Here is an 18322-nt window from a genome sequence, read left to right as displayed (position 1 = left end):
CTTTTATTTCTTTCCCCTGATATTTTTTCTTCTTCTTCTTTCTTCCTTTCTTCCTTCCTTCCTTCCTTCCTTCCTTCCTTCCTTCCTTCCTTCCTTTCTTTATTTCTTTCTTTCTTTCTTTTTTTTTTTTTTTTTAAGAAAAGCAGTATATGCTAAGAGAAATCAGGTACATGTCAGAGGCTGAGGTGATTTGAATAATTTTTTCCTGTAGCTTTATTACTATTATAAAGAAATACATTTTGATTTGGATCTTTTCTGAAGAACTTCTATGTTGTATCACAACATCTGCTTCTACATTTTTAATCTATCTTTTCCTTTTATAGATATTTGCATACTTTATTCTTCCAAGTAAGACCTTTTGTTTGCCACAAGAAAGCTATTAGCCAGAATGTTAATGGGTTTTCAGCTATTAAGATGTAATATATACCTTGAGTATTTAACTATAAATTTGAAAAGTCTCCATGAACAATCTCAAAGGAATAGTTAGAATGCACTCCTGGTAAATTGGCTCATTTTCCTGTAATTTACTGGAAGTGCTGATAGGAGAACAGTCCTAATGTGAAAAGTGCATTAATCCCTGGAGTTATATTGTGTGGATTAAATTATTACTCTCAAAGAATACAATGTATGAGGGCATTTAGCCCTCCACATGTGTTACTTAGAATCACAGTAGAAAAACAATCACCTTCTGATGCACAAAATTAGAAGTGATACATTTAATATCTTTTAAAACAAGAGACAGTAATAGTTGTAGTTTTGCATAAGAATTGCTCTTTTCTGAAACTGTGTCCCTTAGTAGCTCAGAAGTCAGTAATGTAGCTTCTCTCCTGTCAGTCAGAAAGATGAGCCTTTCTCCTTCCCTGAGCATTTGCCACCTTGGGGATTGCCAGGTACAGTAGCCAACTAAATGATCTGCAACTGCAGGAACATTTAGGGTCTTATTTGAAATTTCCTCTAACCATACTTTTTTTTTTCACCAGGGAATTGAAAGTTGTGGAAATGTAACTTGTGACAGTGGGTGCTTCTTATTTGGTAAGCCAGCCAATTTTGATTCTGAAGCCTCAGCTAAGAGGCTGCCAACTGCAGACTGCACCATGGACATAAAGCTGGACCCTTCCCGGGATGATCTGCCTCTCATGGCCAACACTAGCCACATACTTGTGAAGCACTACATATTGGATTTGGATGTGGATTTTGGAAGTCGAGTCTTTGAGGGCACCATAGTGCTTTTCTTTGGAGATGGAAACCAATTTAAAAAACAGATGAGTTCCACCCAGGAAACCTTTCAGATGGAGTCAGAGGAAGCCTACACATTTAGGACAGCTGAACCCTGCCATGTTCCTGAGATGGATGCAAGTACTTTCTCACCTAAGATGGGGTATAGAGAATCTGCAGTCTGTGGTAAAGGTGATCAAGATGCCTTTGGTGGTGATGGTAACCATGACAACCAGGAACATGATTCTGAGATCTCTAGCTCAAAGTACCGCTGTGAAACAGGGAATCATGGGAAAGAGGATTTCTTGCTAGTGTTGGACTGCTGTGATTTATCTGTGATAAAGGTAGAGGAGGTAGATGTGGCTTCTGTGCCAGGCCTTGAGAGATTTACAAAGGCTTCCAAGCTCGCAGCTACTCCTGAGAAGCTCCGGCGTGAGATTGTCCGTGACCTTGTGGCCCTGCCTGCAGATGGTTGGAGGGAGCAGTTAGACTGTTACACTCGCTGCAGCAAGGCCCCTGGCTGTGGGGAGCTCCTCTTTGACACTGACAATTGGAGCATACAGATCAGGAAGATGGGGGTTCAGACAGCTGCAGATTTTCCTCGTGCCATCAGGATACAGTATAAAACTAAACCCGAGGGGCAGTCAGTGACTTGGACCTCTGACCAGAGTGGCAGGTAGGTTATCCAAGTGTATTCTGCCCCTAATCTCATGCATTTCAGGGATGCTCTCTAAGAAGAGACTGAGTCTGTGGAAATGATTCTACTTGTTCTGTAGCTTTACCCAGACAGACTCAGATTCAGACAGCAGGTAAATCCCCAAGCATGCTGAACTATTTTTAAGATGACCTCCTGTACCTTAGGATGGAGATGGTCCTTGATTCAGCTCCCACATTTCTGAGTTAGAAGTTTGAAATGCCAGCTTGGTGCTGAAATGCTGAGCCTGGTTGTTGGTTGGGATCACTGGTAGAGACTTCCAGAGCTGCTGATGGAAGTGAGCTATCAAAATACCCTCTGATGCCACTGCAGAGTGGGTGTGAAGGTTAGCCATGCTGTGTGACTTTCTTACTGTACCTGTCTCTCAGTAACTGTGTTTCCCTGGACTTGGCCAGTTGTCATTTGGTGTGAACTTCCAGTGCAAGAGACAGTTTCTCCTGAGGAGTAAAGCAGTCAGTCCTGTGGAGACTGCCCACTGGTTTCTTGGGATGTGGCTTGTGGTCTCTTGTACCAGGAAGATACCTGATTCTTAGAGTGAGGCGAGTCGGTGCCTGACACAGGCAGCCCTTGAGCTTAGTCTTTTTGACTCTTTTCAGTCATCCAGATGTTTTCGAATGAGAATTTCTAAATCAAACTTTGTTTGTTCTTCTCTAGTTTCCTGTTTCCTTAATGCAAGTCAGCATGGTGAATCCTTGAAGAGGTAGATGAGGAGCTGCTCATCTGTTAGCTTTTGTTGAAGGCACTCTCTTAGAACACTGGCCTCTTTGATGGAAGTGGTGGTCTCAGTCAATTGCTTGCATTTATTCCTCACTCTCCTCCCCAAATTCTTTTAGATTTACTTTTAAAAAGCCACTTTGACGTTGAGATCTAATTAGCCTGTCCGTTGCCTGTAATCTTTCCTCTTGCTCTGGTTTCTAGGCCACTCAGAGGGCCTTATTTCTGCCAGCATTTGAGGTATCCTTTGAGAAATTGCAGGGTTGGTACAGAGTTACATGAGCACAAAGGCAAAGTGATTATGTGTAGTGCACCTTTGAAGACCAGGAGGGATCAGGTGTTCTTATTGTAGCCTCAAAATGTTTGGAATTACTGAGGACTTTTATCAGTGTTAACCATTTAAGGCTATTGAATATTTGAGTAGTTTTTGTACTCCTAGATGCTTCACTTTTGATATAAAATTGTTGGAAGAAGGAACTGTTGACAGTTGGAGGTGATGTTAGTAGCTTCAAACATGTCCTTCTACCCCCAGGGCTAACTACAAAGATAGGCTTGAATCTACTTCATGTACAAGTCCTGGTTTCCCTGGAGAAAGGTCGACATAAGGATTTGCTTTTGCTGTCTCTGTTTGGCATGATTCAGTAAACACATGGTTGTGATAGAGCCTTTATGCCATATTTTAGTTTGTGTTATCCGTGGAGTCCTAAGAGGATAATATGTGTTGATTTTGAAGGGAACTCTCATAAAGCTGCTCTTTCTTTCACTTTCCTTTTGGGTGCATATGTGAGACTTTGGTTGAGTCAAGATATCCTTCTATCTATGGATAGCCACAAATCTCACTAAACTCTTCTATGTGCCTAAGAATAAGATGCTAGGTGTGGTGACTTCATGCCTGCAATCCCAGAGGCACACAGAGATAGAAACAGGAGAATTATCAAGAATTCAAGGCCAGACTGAGCTACAGAATGAGGCCCTGATTCAAATCAATTGCATAAATAGGCCCAAGTGTGTCCACCTGACTACCTAGAATCTAAGAACTTTTAGTTAGGTTTAGGGACAAAATATATTTCCTCAGTGATGTGGGCTTTAATAAAATGATGTGAACAACAGCATGGGATGGATTTCATTCTCCTTCCCAACAGGGCTGAGTAAAGTATCAGGCGTTTCTGAAGAGGCCATGGCACGGTTCATTGGTGGCTTGTCTTTATCTGCCTTCACACTGTAAAGAATAGTGCTGCAGTCACATTGTTGTCTGGTGATGAGTAAGTAAAGGAAGTCATAACCATTGTGGAGGGCAGACCTTCCCAGGAGAAAAAGTAAACGGTAACAAGACTGTGCAACAGCCTTCCTCAGGACTGAGAAAAGGTGTGGCCCTAGCTAACTTTGCTTTTGTTTTCCTTTTTACACATGTATGTGTTTGTGCTATGCATGCATGTTCACATGCATGTGCTCATGGACTTGCATGAATTCAGAGTTCAACAGGTGATATTGTGTGGTGTTTTTCTCAATCACTCTTTGCCTTATGTATTGTGACAGAATATTTTCCTTGAACCTGGACCTCACTGACTCATCTTATCCAGCCAGCTTGCCCTGGGGATCCCCTGGTCTGAATTTATGTGGGTTCTGGGGAGTCAGATTCAGTTCCTCAACGATGGGCAGTAGATGCTTTATCCTCTTAGCCATCTCCCTAGCCCCTGTTTTTTTCTTTTGCAGTACTAGGGACCTAATCTAGGGCCCTGAATATTCTGCCACAGTGTTCTGCCACTGAGCTACATTCCCATCTACCACTGAGTCCTTGAGACTATAGATAAAAGAAACTGTAGATAAAAGGACTGTGGTGAAGGAGATAACTGTGCTCTGGGAGGAGCAGGCCTACAGTTCCAATGCTGCTCTTTGTGCATGCTGGGATCGAGTGGCCAAGTGAACAGACTACAGGAGCTGCAAACCTGTTTTCCCCTGCTTATGTGGCAGGTTGCGGATGAGCCAGAGCCTACACTGGTGCATTCTGACTGGGAACCACACTATGAACAGTTAGCTTGGTAAGCCATGGCTGATTGCATACACATGTGTAGCTATGGATTTCTAGGAGCTAGTGAGCCACACAGAATGGTTCATTTTAGAGCATGCAGTATGAAGGAATGTGCCTGTCTTACAGCCAAGTACTCTGCAGACCCTCAGCAAGATGGTCAGAGGTGCTGTCAGCATAGGAAACTCATCAAGAGAATGCACCCTTGGGAAGAAGAAATGATAAAATGACATCTTTTTAGTCTTTCCCCAAAAAGTTTTCAGCTCTACTATAATCCTGATTTAAAAAATAAAATAAAATCTCAACAGAGGGGCATCAGCACAGTGCCTGAGCTATTTATCAAAGCTGTGGGGTCAGCACGGACACAGTCTAAGCAGCTGCCAGTTTAAGCTAAGTTGTAAAAACTGAAAGTGCTACAAGCAGGGCATGGAGGCACATACATGTAATTCCAACACTATAGAGGCTGAGGCAGGAGGCTCAAGGCTTAGGAGGATCACAGTTCTGATGCCTGAGTATGCTACATAGTGATGATACCTTGTCTCAAACAAAATGTAGTATGGTAACTTGTATGCACTGGCTCACATGTTTAGTCACTTCTAAAGAGCCTGAGGCAGGACTGTGAGTTGGAGAGCAACCTGGATTATTTAGCAAAACCCTATTTCAACAATGACAAAAGTATTTCCAATAGAAAAAAGACTATTCAGGGAATCTAAGTGGAGCCTGCCTTATGCTCACCAAGTGTGACAGATACTTCAGGTGACTAGAAGGGAAAGGACGTGTGGGTGCATGGGAACTTCTCTTTTAATGACTTGAAACCTAAACTGTTTAAAACTAAGTCGACTTAAAACACAGCTGCAAACTTCAGAAGAAGCCACCTGCCCTGGGCCCTGCAGCCCCCTCTTGTAAGACTGCCCTCCCACTTTCCTTAAGTGACTTTATTTTCTGAAGGTCAATAAAAACTACCTATTGTTCTTGGAAGTTGTTACTACCTTGTCCACTATTACTCTAGTTCTAAAGGAAAGTTACTGAAGGTAGATCACCCAGTTATCTGTTACACTTCAGGGTTGTGCCAATTCTTGAACCTAAATGTCCTTTCTTGCCTGAATCTAGAATACTGGAATACAGGTGACATTTCGGAGTGATTGATAGAGGGAATACTTACAAAGTAATCCAGTGGCACCCTTCTTACCCTGATGTTTTACTTTATGGGCTGTGTGTGCCCTTCAAAAAGAACAAGGACAGGCCAAGAATGTGTAAAGGTGGAGAAAAAGGAGAAACTTAGCATGGTTTTGATTTTAGGTCCTTAGGATACCTAAGAAACTATAAAAGTGTAAGTCTATTTGAAGAGTATGTGCTTTCTTCATTTTCCTTGCATTTTTTAAAGTTTTTCCATTCCACTAAAGGAAAAGTTATTTAAAACTAAGCCATTCTTTCTAGTAAGCCTCCCATTCCCCTGATGATCATGATGGTAACTGGGAAAACAGCCAACTGCTCCAGGAAGTCTGGCTTATTAGTTGATGATGTCACTGAATGAGAGTTGAGTGAAGAAGACATTGAATTCAATGCAGAAAATATAATTTAACACTATAATTTTGGAGAATAAATAACCTGGGAAAATAAATATTACACTTTAAACTTTCCTATAGCATTTGTGATGTTTCTTTGTTTTAGAAAAGATCAGGCTGAAGCCAGTAAGCACTAATTTTTCAGCTGTTGGACCAAGAAGGACGCACACTACTCGCATTTTTAGATTAACCTCAAAGCCAGATGTTAGACATCCATACTGCTTCCCCACCGAATAAACTTCATTGCTTTATAGCTCACTACAGAGGAAGGCTTTAAAAAGAATGAGTAGAAGAGCTCAGATTTCTGTTTATTTAAGTGTTTTTATTTAATATTCACATACATATGATGTGTTTGGATCTAACTTCCATTGCTGCCACCCTGCCATTTCCTTCCCTTTTCACCCTGCACCAATTTTCCTCCCAGTGTCATGTGTTCTCACTCCCTCCTCCTTCCTCTCCCCCTCTGTCCCTTCCCTCCCTTGCGCTCTTCCTCCTGCTGCCTCTCTCCCTTTCTCACTCTGCCTGTGTGTGGGGGTGTGAAGCCATCCATGGATAGCCTCTCGGGAGCTCCATCCATCATCTGCGGAAGTTACTGCTCCACCATCAGCTATCTGTTGCCAATGCCTCCTCAGGTAGAGGTGGGACTTCATGAACCCCTCCCCCATTGCTGGGAATTGGTTTTATACGTGTGGTTTGATTTTATACAGACCTTGTACAGTTAAACCTTTCCAAATACTATATTTTGATTATTTTTCCCCTCTCAACTCAGCCCAGATCTTTCGTACCTATCTAACTTTATGTTCTTTCTCTCTTATAAAAAAAACCATAAAAACTTAAATCAGAATAAACAGAGAAAAGACCAATAAGACAAAAATGCGAAAATGAAGCAAAAAGTTTACAAAAAGACATTGAGTTCACTATGTGTTGTCCAAACTACTTCTGGGCATGGGGTGTGTCCTGGAGTGTGATCGATAATCACCCAGTGGCACTCCATTTTCCCTTTGCTGGTGGGTATCAGGTCTAGATAGCTTCTTGGTTAGGGATGAGACCCAGTGTCCACTTTCCCCTCTCAGTGCTGCAAGCTGTCTTGACCCTGTGCAGTTCTCGTGTGTGCTGCTGCAGTCTGTCTGGGTTTGGATGCATCTGTTGTATCTGGAAGGCACTATTTACTTGGAGAGTCATCTGTCATGTCATCTCTGGCTCTTAGAATCTTTCTGCCTCCTCTTCTGCATAAGATCACTGAGTCCTGAGAGGTCTTGTACAGATCTTAAATGTGCAGCCATAGCTACTGTGAGCTGATGTGTACAACAGCCCTGTTCACTGCAGATGTCCACTGTCTCTGACTTTCTGCTCCCTCTTTCTATCATGATCCCTGAGCTCAGAGGATGTGACATAGATGTCTTATTTAGAGCCAAGCACCCCAAAGTTCCTTATTCTCTGTATGTTGACCAGTTGTAAGTCTCTGCATTGAAGGTTGAGAGATGCACTATGGGTATAAAAGAGATAAAAGTTTACTACTATGTCCATTTAGCAGAATGATAGTACTAGGTTGCCTGCTCGAGCCTGTGACAGCCAGCAGTGGGGTTTTAGCCTCGTTAACAACACCAGGCATAGATTCCATCTTGTAGAACAGGCCCTAAGTCCAGTCAGACCGTGGTTGATTGCTCCCATAACATTCATGATACTATGTATCATACCAGTGGGCATCTTGTGCCAGGCTAGTCATGTAGCTCACAGGCTTCAGAACTGTATACAATTGTTGATTCTGCTTCTTTCCCAGTAGTGTACATAGAACCTTCTAGCACTGAGAAAGCTAGCTAGCAGGGATGACGCTTCCAAGTGATTCCACCTTGATTTCTCTTGTCCTGTGACTCACATATGTGCTATCTTCAGCAATGAGGTCTTACTATTAACTTCTGGAGGGTGTCCAAGACAATGTCAATAGCCTGTAATATTTTGGAAGGGATCTGTGGGATCCCATGGACCAACAACTCAGAAAAGTGACCTGTACTAGCAGTGTGATTTTTATGATAATCTATGATGTCCTGAGGGGAAACATTGTTTCCTTGTTTTAGAGTAACTCCACTTAAACTTTCCTGGATGTATGTATTTTACGGAGTTCCTTTAGTAATAGGCTTTCATATAATCCTTTCAAAGGCCTTTTGGTGTTAGCTATGCAGTCCCATACTCTTCTTCCCCCTTCCCATCTCATGCCATTTAACCCTCCCTGTTCCATTCCTTTTCCCCCTTCATACCACCTGCATTCTGTCGTCTTTTCCTTGAAATCACTCCTCCCCAGGGACCTTTACTAGCTCCCTGACATCAATGAGTATTCCAATTTAAAGATACATAAGATTTAAGTCTAGCATCTATTTCCTGCAGATTTCATATTTCTTTACAGTTGAATAATATTCCATTTTATATCTGTGAACCACATTTTCATTATCTACTCTTCTATGGCTGGACTTAGGTTGTTATATTTCTTGCCTGTTATGACAGAGTAACTGAACACTGATAAGCAGATGTCTCTGTTGTAGGATGTAGAGGCATTTGGGAGTATGTCAGGAGTGTTATAGCTGGATCATATGTGCTCTTTAGGAACCCTCACTCTGTTTACACTCTCACCAGCAATGAATAAGTGTTCCCTTTCCCACTCTCACACAAACATTTATTTATTCTTTTTTTGAGGGGGAGGGGTGTTGTTTTCGAGACAGGGTTTCTCTGTAGCCTTGGCTATCCTGGACTTGCTTTATAGATGAGGTTGGCCTTGAACTCACAGAGATCCACCTGCCTCTGTCTCCCCAAGTGCTAGGATTCCAGGCGTGTGCCACTACACCACCTGGCTTACTCTTTCTTTCTTTCTTTCTTTCTTTCTTTCTTTCTTTCCTTCTTTCCTTCTTTCCTTCTTTCCGCTAGATTACTGTAAATTCTGCCCCACGTTGGGTGCCATTTGTTGTGGGTTATTAATATTCATTATCAATTTAACTTTTAGTTAATCAGTGGTTATTCCTAAACCAGCTATATATCCAAATCACCACACAGAGATTGGGATTTATTTAATTAACCTAGAGCATAATGCTGGGCAATAGTTACTCCGTCCTAAACCTCCAAGTCTGCATAGTTTTCTACCATTCAGATTTCACCCATTATACTTGCTTTTAGTTATATCTTAGGTCCAGTTCATCTCTACTTGTGGTTTCAAGTCCTCTCCTCCCATCTCTGCTCTCCTACTCCTCCCACTTGCTTCCTTCTCCTCCCCTCCCAACCAGTATGTCTTACCCTATTTTCTCCATTATACAACACTGACTGCATGTTTAATTGACAATATAGAGAACAAATGGTGGTATGTTTACACAAATTTGAGGCAAGTGATGCTTAGAATAAACATCACAATGCAATGTCTGGATTGAAACCAAATAGTAGAGAAGAGCTATCAGCATTTGAATGAACAAGGATAAGTTGTATACATCCCACAAGAACATTATACCAACAATGTGTTATAGGTACCTTCTATCAGATGACTAGCTGATAAATATTTTTTTCTCTTTCCTTAGACTCCCTCTTCACTAGGCTGATAATGTCTTTTGCTCCACAGAAACATTTTAGTTCCTAAGAGAACATCCTGTCAGGCATGAGTACAACTTTAATTCCAGCACAGGGAAAGCAGAGGTAGATGGGTCTATATAAGCTTAAGGCAAGCCTGAGTCACAGGGAATTAATCATATCTCAAAAGACTACAGAATTTAAAAACAAATGTAAAATTGGAGGGAAGAGCCTAGACATCTGCCAACAAGCCAAACAACTGTAACAAAGTCATTTAAAAGCAGAGCCTAATTTCTTTATGTGTAACATGGAAAGATTGCATGAAAGGATCTCCACATTCCCACCTGACACTAGGAAGGGCTTCCAAGGGCCAAAGCCTGCCTTTGCCTTTACAGGAAGCGTGCCTCTTATACAAGAAAAATGCCTTTCTTGAATAAATCCTGTCCATTTCAAAGCAGTGATGTCCTTTGACTTGCTGTCTGGACAATATTGATCAGTTCTGGGTTTGGTAATGATATCATGAAGTGGAATAAGAGAGGAGGGGAGGGGAGCCCACTGTTGATGGAACTCCCTTTACAAGAAATGCTGGCTCTCAGTGTATATCACAAGAAAGCAGGAATTTTGCTTACTGTAGTAGAGACTGTATCACAGTTCTGTTGAGGACACAAACTTGTAAAAATATTAAATGGAAATAATAGGTGGGAAAAAATTCGAAGTCTGGATACTTTGTAACCCTTGGAAGATTTTAGACAGTTCTGTCTGAACTCCTATGTTTATGACCCCTAGCCCAGCTTTTGTGATACCTAGCCAACCATTTGTCCCATCTTGGAAAGACCTCATTAAGGCACATAACAAATATAGCCTTTTCAGGCTCCTCACTGTCTCCCTATTACTATAGCCAGCTCTCTAGTTGCTGGTTGCTGATCAAAGCCTCTGACAAAGACTACATTGATGGGAAGAGACAAACTTAGAACCTTTCAAAACTAGAAACTTCCCCCTTCCCTCCTGAAAAGGCTGTTCTGCCTAGTAGTCAACAAGGAAAGTCAGGACATAGTTTGGAGCAATTTCCTGCCAATTCTCCATTACGATGGTTCTTTGTAGGAAGCATGTTGGATTTAGCTGGCTCATCTCTGCTTGCCTACTCCATAAAGACTGAGCTCCTTAGCAAAGACTCTAACTGCTCTGACAGGCTCTTCCTCAGGGATGAAGCCATAGACCTGCCTTTCAACTCATCTCACCCTTTCTCACCTCTGATTTTCACTTTCCTCTCATTTCCATGATTTTTTGCAGCTCCCAGGGATTTTTGGGCTCCCAGGGAACTCCCAGGAGGGTTGATTTCCCAAGGCATTTTAGATGAGCCCCAGAGAGAGAACATCTTCCCTTGCGTGCTAGAAGGAATCATTCCAGCTGGGAGTAATGCAGTCATAAGCATCAGAGAAGCCTGAGCTGGCTCGTGCGTATCCATTCCGTAAGCATGTCAGCAAAGGTGAGGTACAAGGCAGTGCCTGTCCAGTAAACACAGCTGCATTTATTTCTATGATTACACATCCAGATACCTTGTAGCCTGTCTATAAACATATTGATTTTCCTAGTCCTAGTGAAGGATTGGGGGAGCAGGAACATGGCCTTCCATATCAGCTTTCATATGAATGTATATCAGTCAGGTAGGAGCCATGAGTTATTCATGAGTTATTGTAGGAAATATGACTGCATGACTATGCATTCATCTTTGCCTACCCTCCATCTGCTGGCAGATGCCCACATTTCATCAGAGCATTTACCCAAGGATAGAGCTTTAATTTCTGGAAATATAGTTACCCAACTTTAAATTCTTTTTTAATTTGTACTTGCATTATACTGTGAAATAGGCCTAAGGATGCCAGGTTGTAACAGATGAAAAGCCTTTGCTTTTAAGTCTAGCTCTTGGTTTAGATGTGCTTGAAAGGGAGGAGTGAACCTGCAGCTGAGAAAAGAAGCCAAGAGAGGAATGAGCTGAACAAAGAAAGTGAGCATTTTCAGACTGTCCTGGGCTACAGAGTGAGACCCTGGCTTAGACCAGCCCCTTCACCCTCTATAAAAGAAGGTAAGAAAAGAGAATACTAAGGACATTGGGAGGAAGTGAGTGCTGTGGAACACAATGTCTGCAAGTAGATAATAAAGGCACCACAACATGGTATTTGAGAATCTAGTTAACAGAAGAGTTTCTCAATTTGTTGGAATGCTAACTGCCATCTCTAAGCTATGTAGATGAAGACATCTCTAAGCTATGTAGATGAAGACAGCTTTGAACTTCTGACCCTCCTGCTTTCACATCCCAAGTGCTAGGGTTATTGGGTGTACTACTAAGGCCTAGGCGTAGAATTTCTCAGTTCTGGTTTTAAACATTTAGCCCTCTTGATGGATTAAAAAAACACAGCTGCTTGTTCCATCAGACTGACAGTTGCCATGTGATGAGCAAAGCCTTTTATAAACCCATCAAACAGGCCATCCTCCTTAGGGTCTTTGCTCTTGCTCTTTGTGTTTCTTTTGTTTGATTGCTTTACCATTCATCTTGTCCTTGAGCTCAAAACCTTGGGAAATTCACTTCATTATCTATAGCTGTATAATGGACAGCTCCAAAACACTGAGCATTTTAAACAACAGGTGCCTCTTATCTCCCAGTTTCTGAGGCATTCAGAGAAGCATGATAGTCCAGCTGTTGTCCTAAATCTCTGACATGGTTATAGTCAGGCTGTAAGCTGGGCTTGACTGTAGGTGGGAAAGTCTTCTGAATTCTCTTACAGGGTTGTTGCAGACAACAACAACCCTGTTGTTGCTGATTGATAGTTGGGTAGAAGTTTCTGCTCCTCACAGTGGGGTCATTTGCTAGCTGACTGATGTCCTCATGACCCAGCCACTGGGTCTGTCTCCCCACCCCAGTAAATGGTGAGGATGGAGAAAAACAAACAAACTAAACCCCAAAAAATACCCCTTAAGCCTAATGTCATGGCTCACAGCTGTAATCCCCTCATGCAAAGCAGAGGCTGGGAGGTTGCTGGAAATTTACCAGCCTGGTTTACATAGTGAGGGTTCATAGGGAGAGTCTGTCTCAAAACAAGTCTCAAGAGAGATAGGGTATGTTTTCTGCCATTGGTCAGAGGCCAACTCTGGTGCTATCAGGAGTTAGCTTTGAATGGTGGAAGTGGCAGGAGATAGGCTCCTGGAGAGAGGCAGCTTAGAAGTTCTGCCTCTGAGAGCTCTTCCCTCTTCCCTCCCCTCAACACATTCTTTGGTTAATCCTAATTCTGGGCTGGAAGATGGCTTAGGCAAGAGGAGGGCCCAAGCTCAGTCTTCTGAGTCCATGTAACTGTTCCAGGCATGGTGGTGCACACTTGTAATCATAGCATTCATGTAATGGAGACGAGCTTACTGACCAACCAGCCTAGCCTGGTTGTGAGCTCCAGGGCAGTGAGAGATGCTGTTTCAAAGGTGGAGCTGCCCTCTGGTCTCCACACGCACGACACACACCATGCTTACAAACATGCATACAAAAGAAAAATAAAAGAGCAATCCTTCTAATTCTGCCTCTGTATTATTTCTTAGATGTGCCTTCATCTAAAACCTGGTTGTTTCTACGGAACAATTATGTGGGCTGCTAGAGGATGCCTTGAGGCCTCACACCCAAGGGCACAGGAGGGAGGTGTTATATATAGTAAGTCAACACCAACCTTGAATGACACAGAGAACAGCACATAGCCAGTCACCCACCAAGGATGGAAGACCGTCAAAGTCACCCAGAATTACCCCAGACAGTTGAGCCAAGAGCATGGTCATGTGACTTGTTCTGTGCACGTTAGTCGTCGCCACCACCCGAGTACCAGGCAGAGACAATCTGGAATGTTCTTGTAAGTGGGCTAGCTCCACAGGTGCACACAGCTCTGAAGGGGCTTCTAGCTCCTGAATAAGAAAAGCTTTGGTAGGAGAGGAAGCCTGTCTCCAGTGTCTACCAGTGTCAAGGAAGCAGGATTTAGACCTGCCAGTTGCTAGTGAGAGTGGGTGCTTTTCCATGTTGATTATTTTCCTTCATGCAGCCTTCCTTTAAGAGGGGCTTTGAGGGGGGAAAGCCCACACCTAATGGGTTGAATTTTCTAAGAGACTCTCTTGGCCCTACATAACTGAGCAATTTGAGCTACTACAGGACTCTTTGGCCATCACAGGCCCAGTGGGAAGAAGTAAGCATTGATGGCCTTCCTTGCTGGGGTCTGAAACAAGCCTGAGGTTGAAGTTGAACAGTTAAAGGTGGTTAAGTCAATCAGAAGTCCAAAGGGTAGGAAATCCAGAGTAGGAACTTAATGGGATTCTCTGGGGCTTATATAGAAATGTCCCCTTTATTTTCAGATTGAAAAGCTTGACATACAGAATCTAAGACTTACTGACCTGCTTCTCCTCATTTTACCCATGACAGGTAAAAGGCCAGAACAACCTACCCTCATTGTATCCTAATTTAGCAGGCCAGCTGGGAATAGTCCACCTTACAGCTGGCTTCAAACTTGGTGTGTAGCTGACACTGTCTGTGGATCTCTGTTTTTGTCACCACTTTCCAGTGCTGCAGGGTAGGGCTACAGGCCTGTGCTGCCGTGTCTGCTTTGTTAGTAAATGAGATCATCCCTTTCTCATGTCAAGCCATGGAGTGAGCACACCTGTATGGCATGAGTGCCACAATCTATGTTCTGAGACCCACATTCCACTCTCATTGAGGTCTCTGAATGGTAAGGAGTCATTCAGGTCTCCTGCCTGCTGTCTTCTGGCCAAGTTTGGTTGGTAGAGGATTGGAGTGAACTAGGCATTTCCCTGTTCCCTATCCCCTCTGACACCTATCACCTCTGTGGTCCCAGCTTCTCCTTGGCAGGCCGCCCTGACTCCAGATGACCACTGCTATTACAGCTCCTCCAGCTGAGGAGCCAGAGCTGCTGACTGCTGTTACTAGTTTCTGGCTTACCTCATTGTCCCTGCGTAGTTTCTCCATTCTATCATTTGTATAACAGTTCTCTGTATTAAGTTACCTCAGCTTGCCAGGCCCTACCCTGGCTTGTCTTTTCTTTAGTGGGCGTTAATGAAAGAAGAAAGCCATCATCCTGTGTGTTCTTTTATACACTGTACAGACAAATTAATGTTCAGTCATAATGATGTCAATGAAAACAGTTTATCTGCAAGAACTAGTAGACATTTGTTTACATTGTAAATCAAGCTTATTAATTGACATTTGTCTTAACTCCAGAAAGAAAAAAAAAAAAGAGTTTTCCTTTCCTAAGTTGTTTTCCTGAGAAGTGTTGTGCCCTGTCTGTAGTATAAGAATGGATTCCTCTGATTTTTCAGGTCTTTGCCATCTCTGGTAACTGTGACTTAAATGTGGAAAGAAAGGGAGCCGGCTTGGTCATGCTGCTCGTTTCGTACCTTGCTTTGGCAATGAGCTGGTTCCTGTTCACATCACAAGCCTGGTTGTCGGGACCTCTACTGCCCCATTTGTGCCAAGCCATGTTCTTGGCTTCCACACAAGGATCCCCACAATGGCTCTGTCTGAGAAGGTGGTTTCCAGGACTGGTGGGAAGAGGCGGGTCTGCCCGCCAGCGCTGGCTTTGAGACTACCACTTGTTTTTCCAAGATTAATAATTGCAGAGATCTCCAGCCCTGTTTTCTTTTCCAAAACACTTTCCAAAAAGTTTGTAAGAATGTTTCTGAAGCTTTTTTTTTCTTTGAAGGCAGAAAGGCCTAAGGGAAGCATAAATTATAACTTTGCAGAATAGTATTTAAAATCTTATCCAACTTTTTTCTTTTAAAACACATACATATACATGCACACACCCCTTTTCACATATTAAAGTGATTCATTTGGGAGGAATAACCACTGACTGAGCTATTGACAAAGCAGACCCTTGACATGTTCAGTTCAATATATTTTGAAAGAGTCAACTGTAAAGCCTCAAATATTTCTACTTGGAAAGCTCAACATGACCTTCCTGCTGAGATAGATGGTGGTGAGATAGATGAGTGGCAACTCACTTTAAAAATTCTTCCCTTCTCTGTCTGTCTTCTGCAGGCCATGTGTTTATACTATGGGATCTCCCATCAACAACAGGGCCCTTTTTCCATGCCAGGAACCACCTGTTGCCATGTCAACATGGCAGGCTACCGTTCGAGCAGCTGCATCTTCTGTTGTTTTAATGAGTGGGGAAGATTCTGCCAAGCCCACACTGCTTCATGAAGGTACAGTACAGGTGTTCTTTCTTATTTGGGTGTGATGCACACAGCAGACCCAGGGACTGTGTTACAGTCTCTAAGGAGCTGTTTTGCTGGTGAGGTTGGAACAAAAACACTGCCAGAGAAGGCCCTGGGCTCAGGACTGTGGATCTCGGGCTCCAGACTCTATGAGCCAAAGTTGTCAATCCATAGACGGTTCCAGCATCACTCTCACATGGTGGTTTGTGTAGCCAAAGTGGGTGGTCTTGGTTGAAGACTTCCTGGGCAGGCAAGTATGTCATGGAAACACATTATAGTTGAGCTGTATTTGATTTGGACATGGTATCTGAATGTGGTCTTCTGTTTTTCTGAGAGGTAGTATGCAGGCTAGCCAGCTTGCTGGGCTTGGAAGTCTGAACCCAGAGCATCAGAAAGTTGGTGGCAAGAGGTACGACATCACCCAGGTCTCCTGCGAAGAAACATTTGCCTGTCCAGTCACCTCTGTCCATTTGAGCCTTCAGCATCTGATGCCAGGCAAAATATAGCTTCTCCTCCCACATGCTTATCAGAAAAACTTGAAATATGCAAAAATTCAAAAACCAAAATGAAGTAATTTTGGAAAGAATGACTACTCACAGTACTGTATGTATCAAGAGGAACTAAATTGTCATTTTGGTATGCAACAGTGTCAGTTGCTTTTCTTGTTTATGCTCACATTGAACATATTTCAGGTTGTTACATGTTTTAAAAATACAACTTTAAAGGTTAGCGTACTGTTTTATTGTCTGACTACATCAGCAACAGCCAGACTATTACAGTAGTGGACATTTTGCTCATCAGATTGTTTTCCTGATATCATCAGCTGCATTAGGTTTCCCAGGAGATGATTGAATGAATGGGTGAGTGGTGGGTCTAGTTGGGGCATTACTAGGCAGTGTCATGTGGCCCACAGTACTTTCCATATTATTTCATCTTACCTGATGCTGAGAATCTGTGACGTGTGGAATGGTGCTAGTGGGTCAGACAAGGCCCCCCCTTTTAGTTTGACAGTCTAAATAATTTCCTGTTTCCTACACTGAAAGCTCTAGGGTTGCTGATTTTATCTGTTCTGATTTATGACATTGACTTCATCATAGGCTATATTTGTTGCATATCTACAGGTTCTTTTTTATCTATTTATTTTTTATTAATTAAAGTTTATTCACTTTGTATCCCCCATAAGTCCCTCCCTCCTCCCCTCCTAATCCTCCCCTCCCTCCCGCTTCTTCGTGCATGCCCCTCCCCAAGTCCACTGATAGAAGAGGTCCTCCTCTCCTTCCTTCTGATCCTAGTCTATCAGATCACATCAGGAGTGGCTGGAGAGATGGCTCAGCCGTTAAAGGCTAGGCTCACAACCATAAATATAAGGAGTGGCTGCATTGTCATCTTCTGTAGCCTGGTAAGGTTGCTCTCCCCTCAGGGGGAGGTTATCAAATTATGTCAGAGGCAGTCCCTCTTCCCATTACTATGTAACCCACTTGGACACTACACTGCCATGGACTATAGCTGTGCAGGGGTTCTAGGTTATCTCCATGCATGGTACTTGGTTGGAGTATGAGTCTCTGGGAAGACCCCTGTGTTCAGATACTCTTGTTCTGTTGCTCTCCTTGTGGGGTTCCTGTCCTCTCCAGATCTTACTATTTCCCACTTCTTACATAAGATTCTCTGCACTTTGCCCAACAGTTGGCCATAAGTCTCAATGTCTACTTTGATAGTTTGCAAGGCAAAGCTTTTCAGAGGCCCTCTGTGGCAGGTTCCTAGGTTGTTTCCTGTTTTTCTCCTTCTGGTGTCTATCCTCTTTGCCTTTCGGGATGGGGATTGAGCATTTTAGTCTGGGTCCTCTCTCTTAATTAGTTTCTTTACATGTACAGGTTTTAGTAGGTTTATCCTATGTTATATGTTTATATGAGTGAGTATATATAGTGTGTGTCTTTCTGCTTCTGGGACAGCTCACTCAGGATAATCCTTTCCAGGTCCCACCATTTACCTGCAAATTTCATGATTTCCTTATTTTTCATTGCAGAGTAGTACTCCATTGTGTAGATGTACCACAATTTCTGCATCCATTCTTCAGTTGAGGGGTATCTGGGCTGTTTCCAGCTTCTGGCTATTACAAATAAAGCTGCTATAAACATGGTTGAGCAAATGTCTTTATTGTGTACTTGAGCTCCTTTTGGATATATGCCTAGGAGTGGTATGGCTGGATCTTGAGGAAGCGTTATTCCTAGTTGTCTGAGAAAGCTCCAGATTGATTTCCAGAGTGGTTTTACAAGTTTACATTCCCACCAG

At 42.8% G+C, this 18322-nt stretch overlaps 1 protein-coding gene across 8 annotated transcripts in view; it reads left to right on the top strand.

Moving 5' to 3' along the window:
* Aopep (aminopeptidase O (putative)) overlaps positions 1-18322 on the top strand; it is a 296969-nt gene that overhangs the window by 31431 nt on the left and 247216 nt on the right. For all 8 annotated transcript variants that reach the window (XM_055597938.1, XM_055597943.1, XM_055597941.1 and 5 more), the window contains exons 2-3: positions 981-1891; positions 15855-16021. In XM_055597938.1, the coding sequence (XP_055453913.1) occupies positions 1095-1891; positions 15855-16021 (964 nt within the window). In that variant the 5' untranslated portion in view covers positions 981-1094. The remainder of the gene's footprint in view (positions 1-980; positions 1892-15854; positions 16022-18322) is intronic.

This window comes from Psammomys obesus, unplaced genomic scaffold (assembly GCF_907164565.1).
Source record: "Psammomys obesus unplaced genomic scaffold, mPsaObe1.curated_primary_1811, whole genome shotgun sequence".
In the NCBI taxonomy this organism is placed as follows: Eukaryota; Metazoa; Chordata; class Mammalia; order Rodentia; family Muridae; genus Psammomys; species Psammomys obesus.
This window is presented reverse-complemented; position numbering and strand designations above follow the sequence as displayed.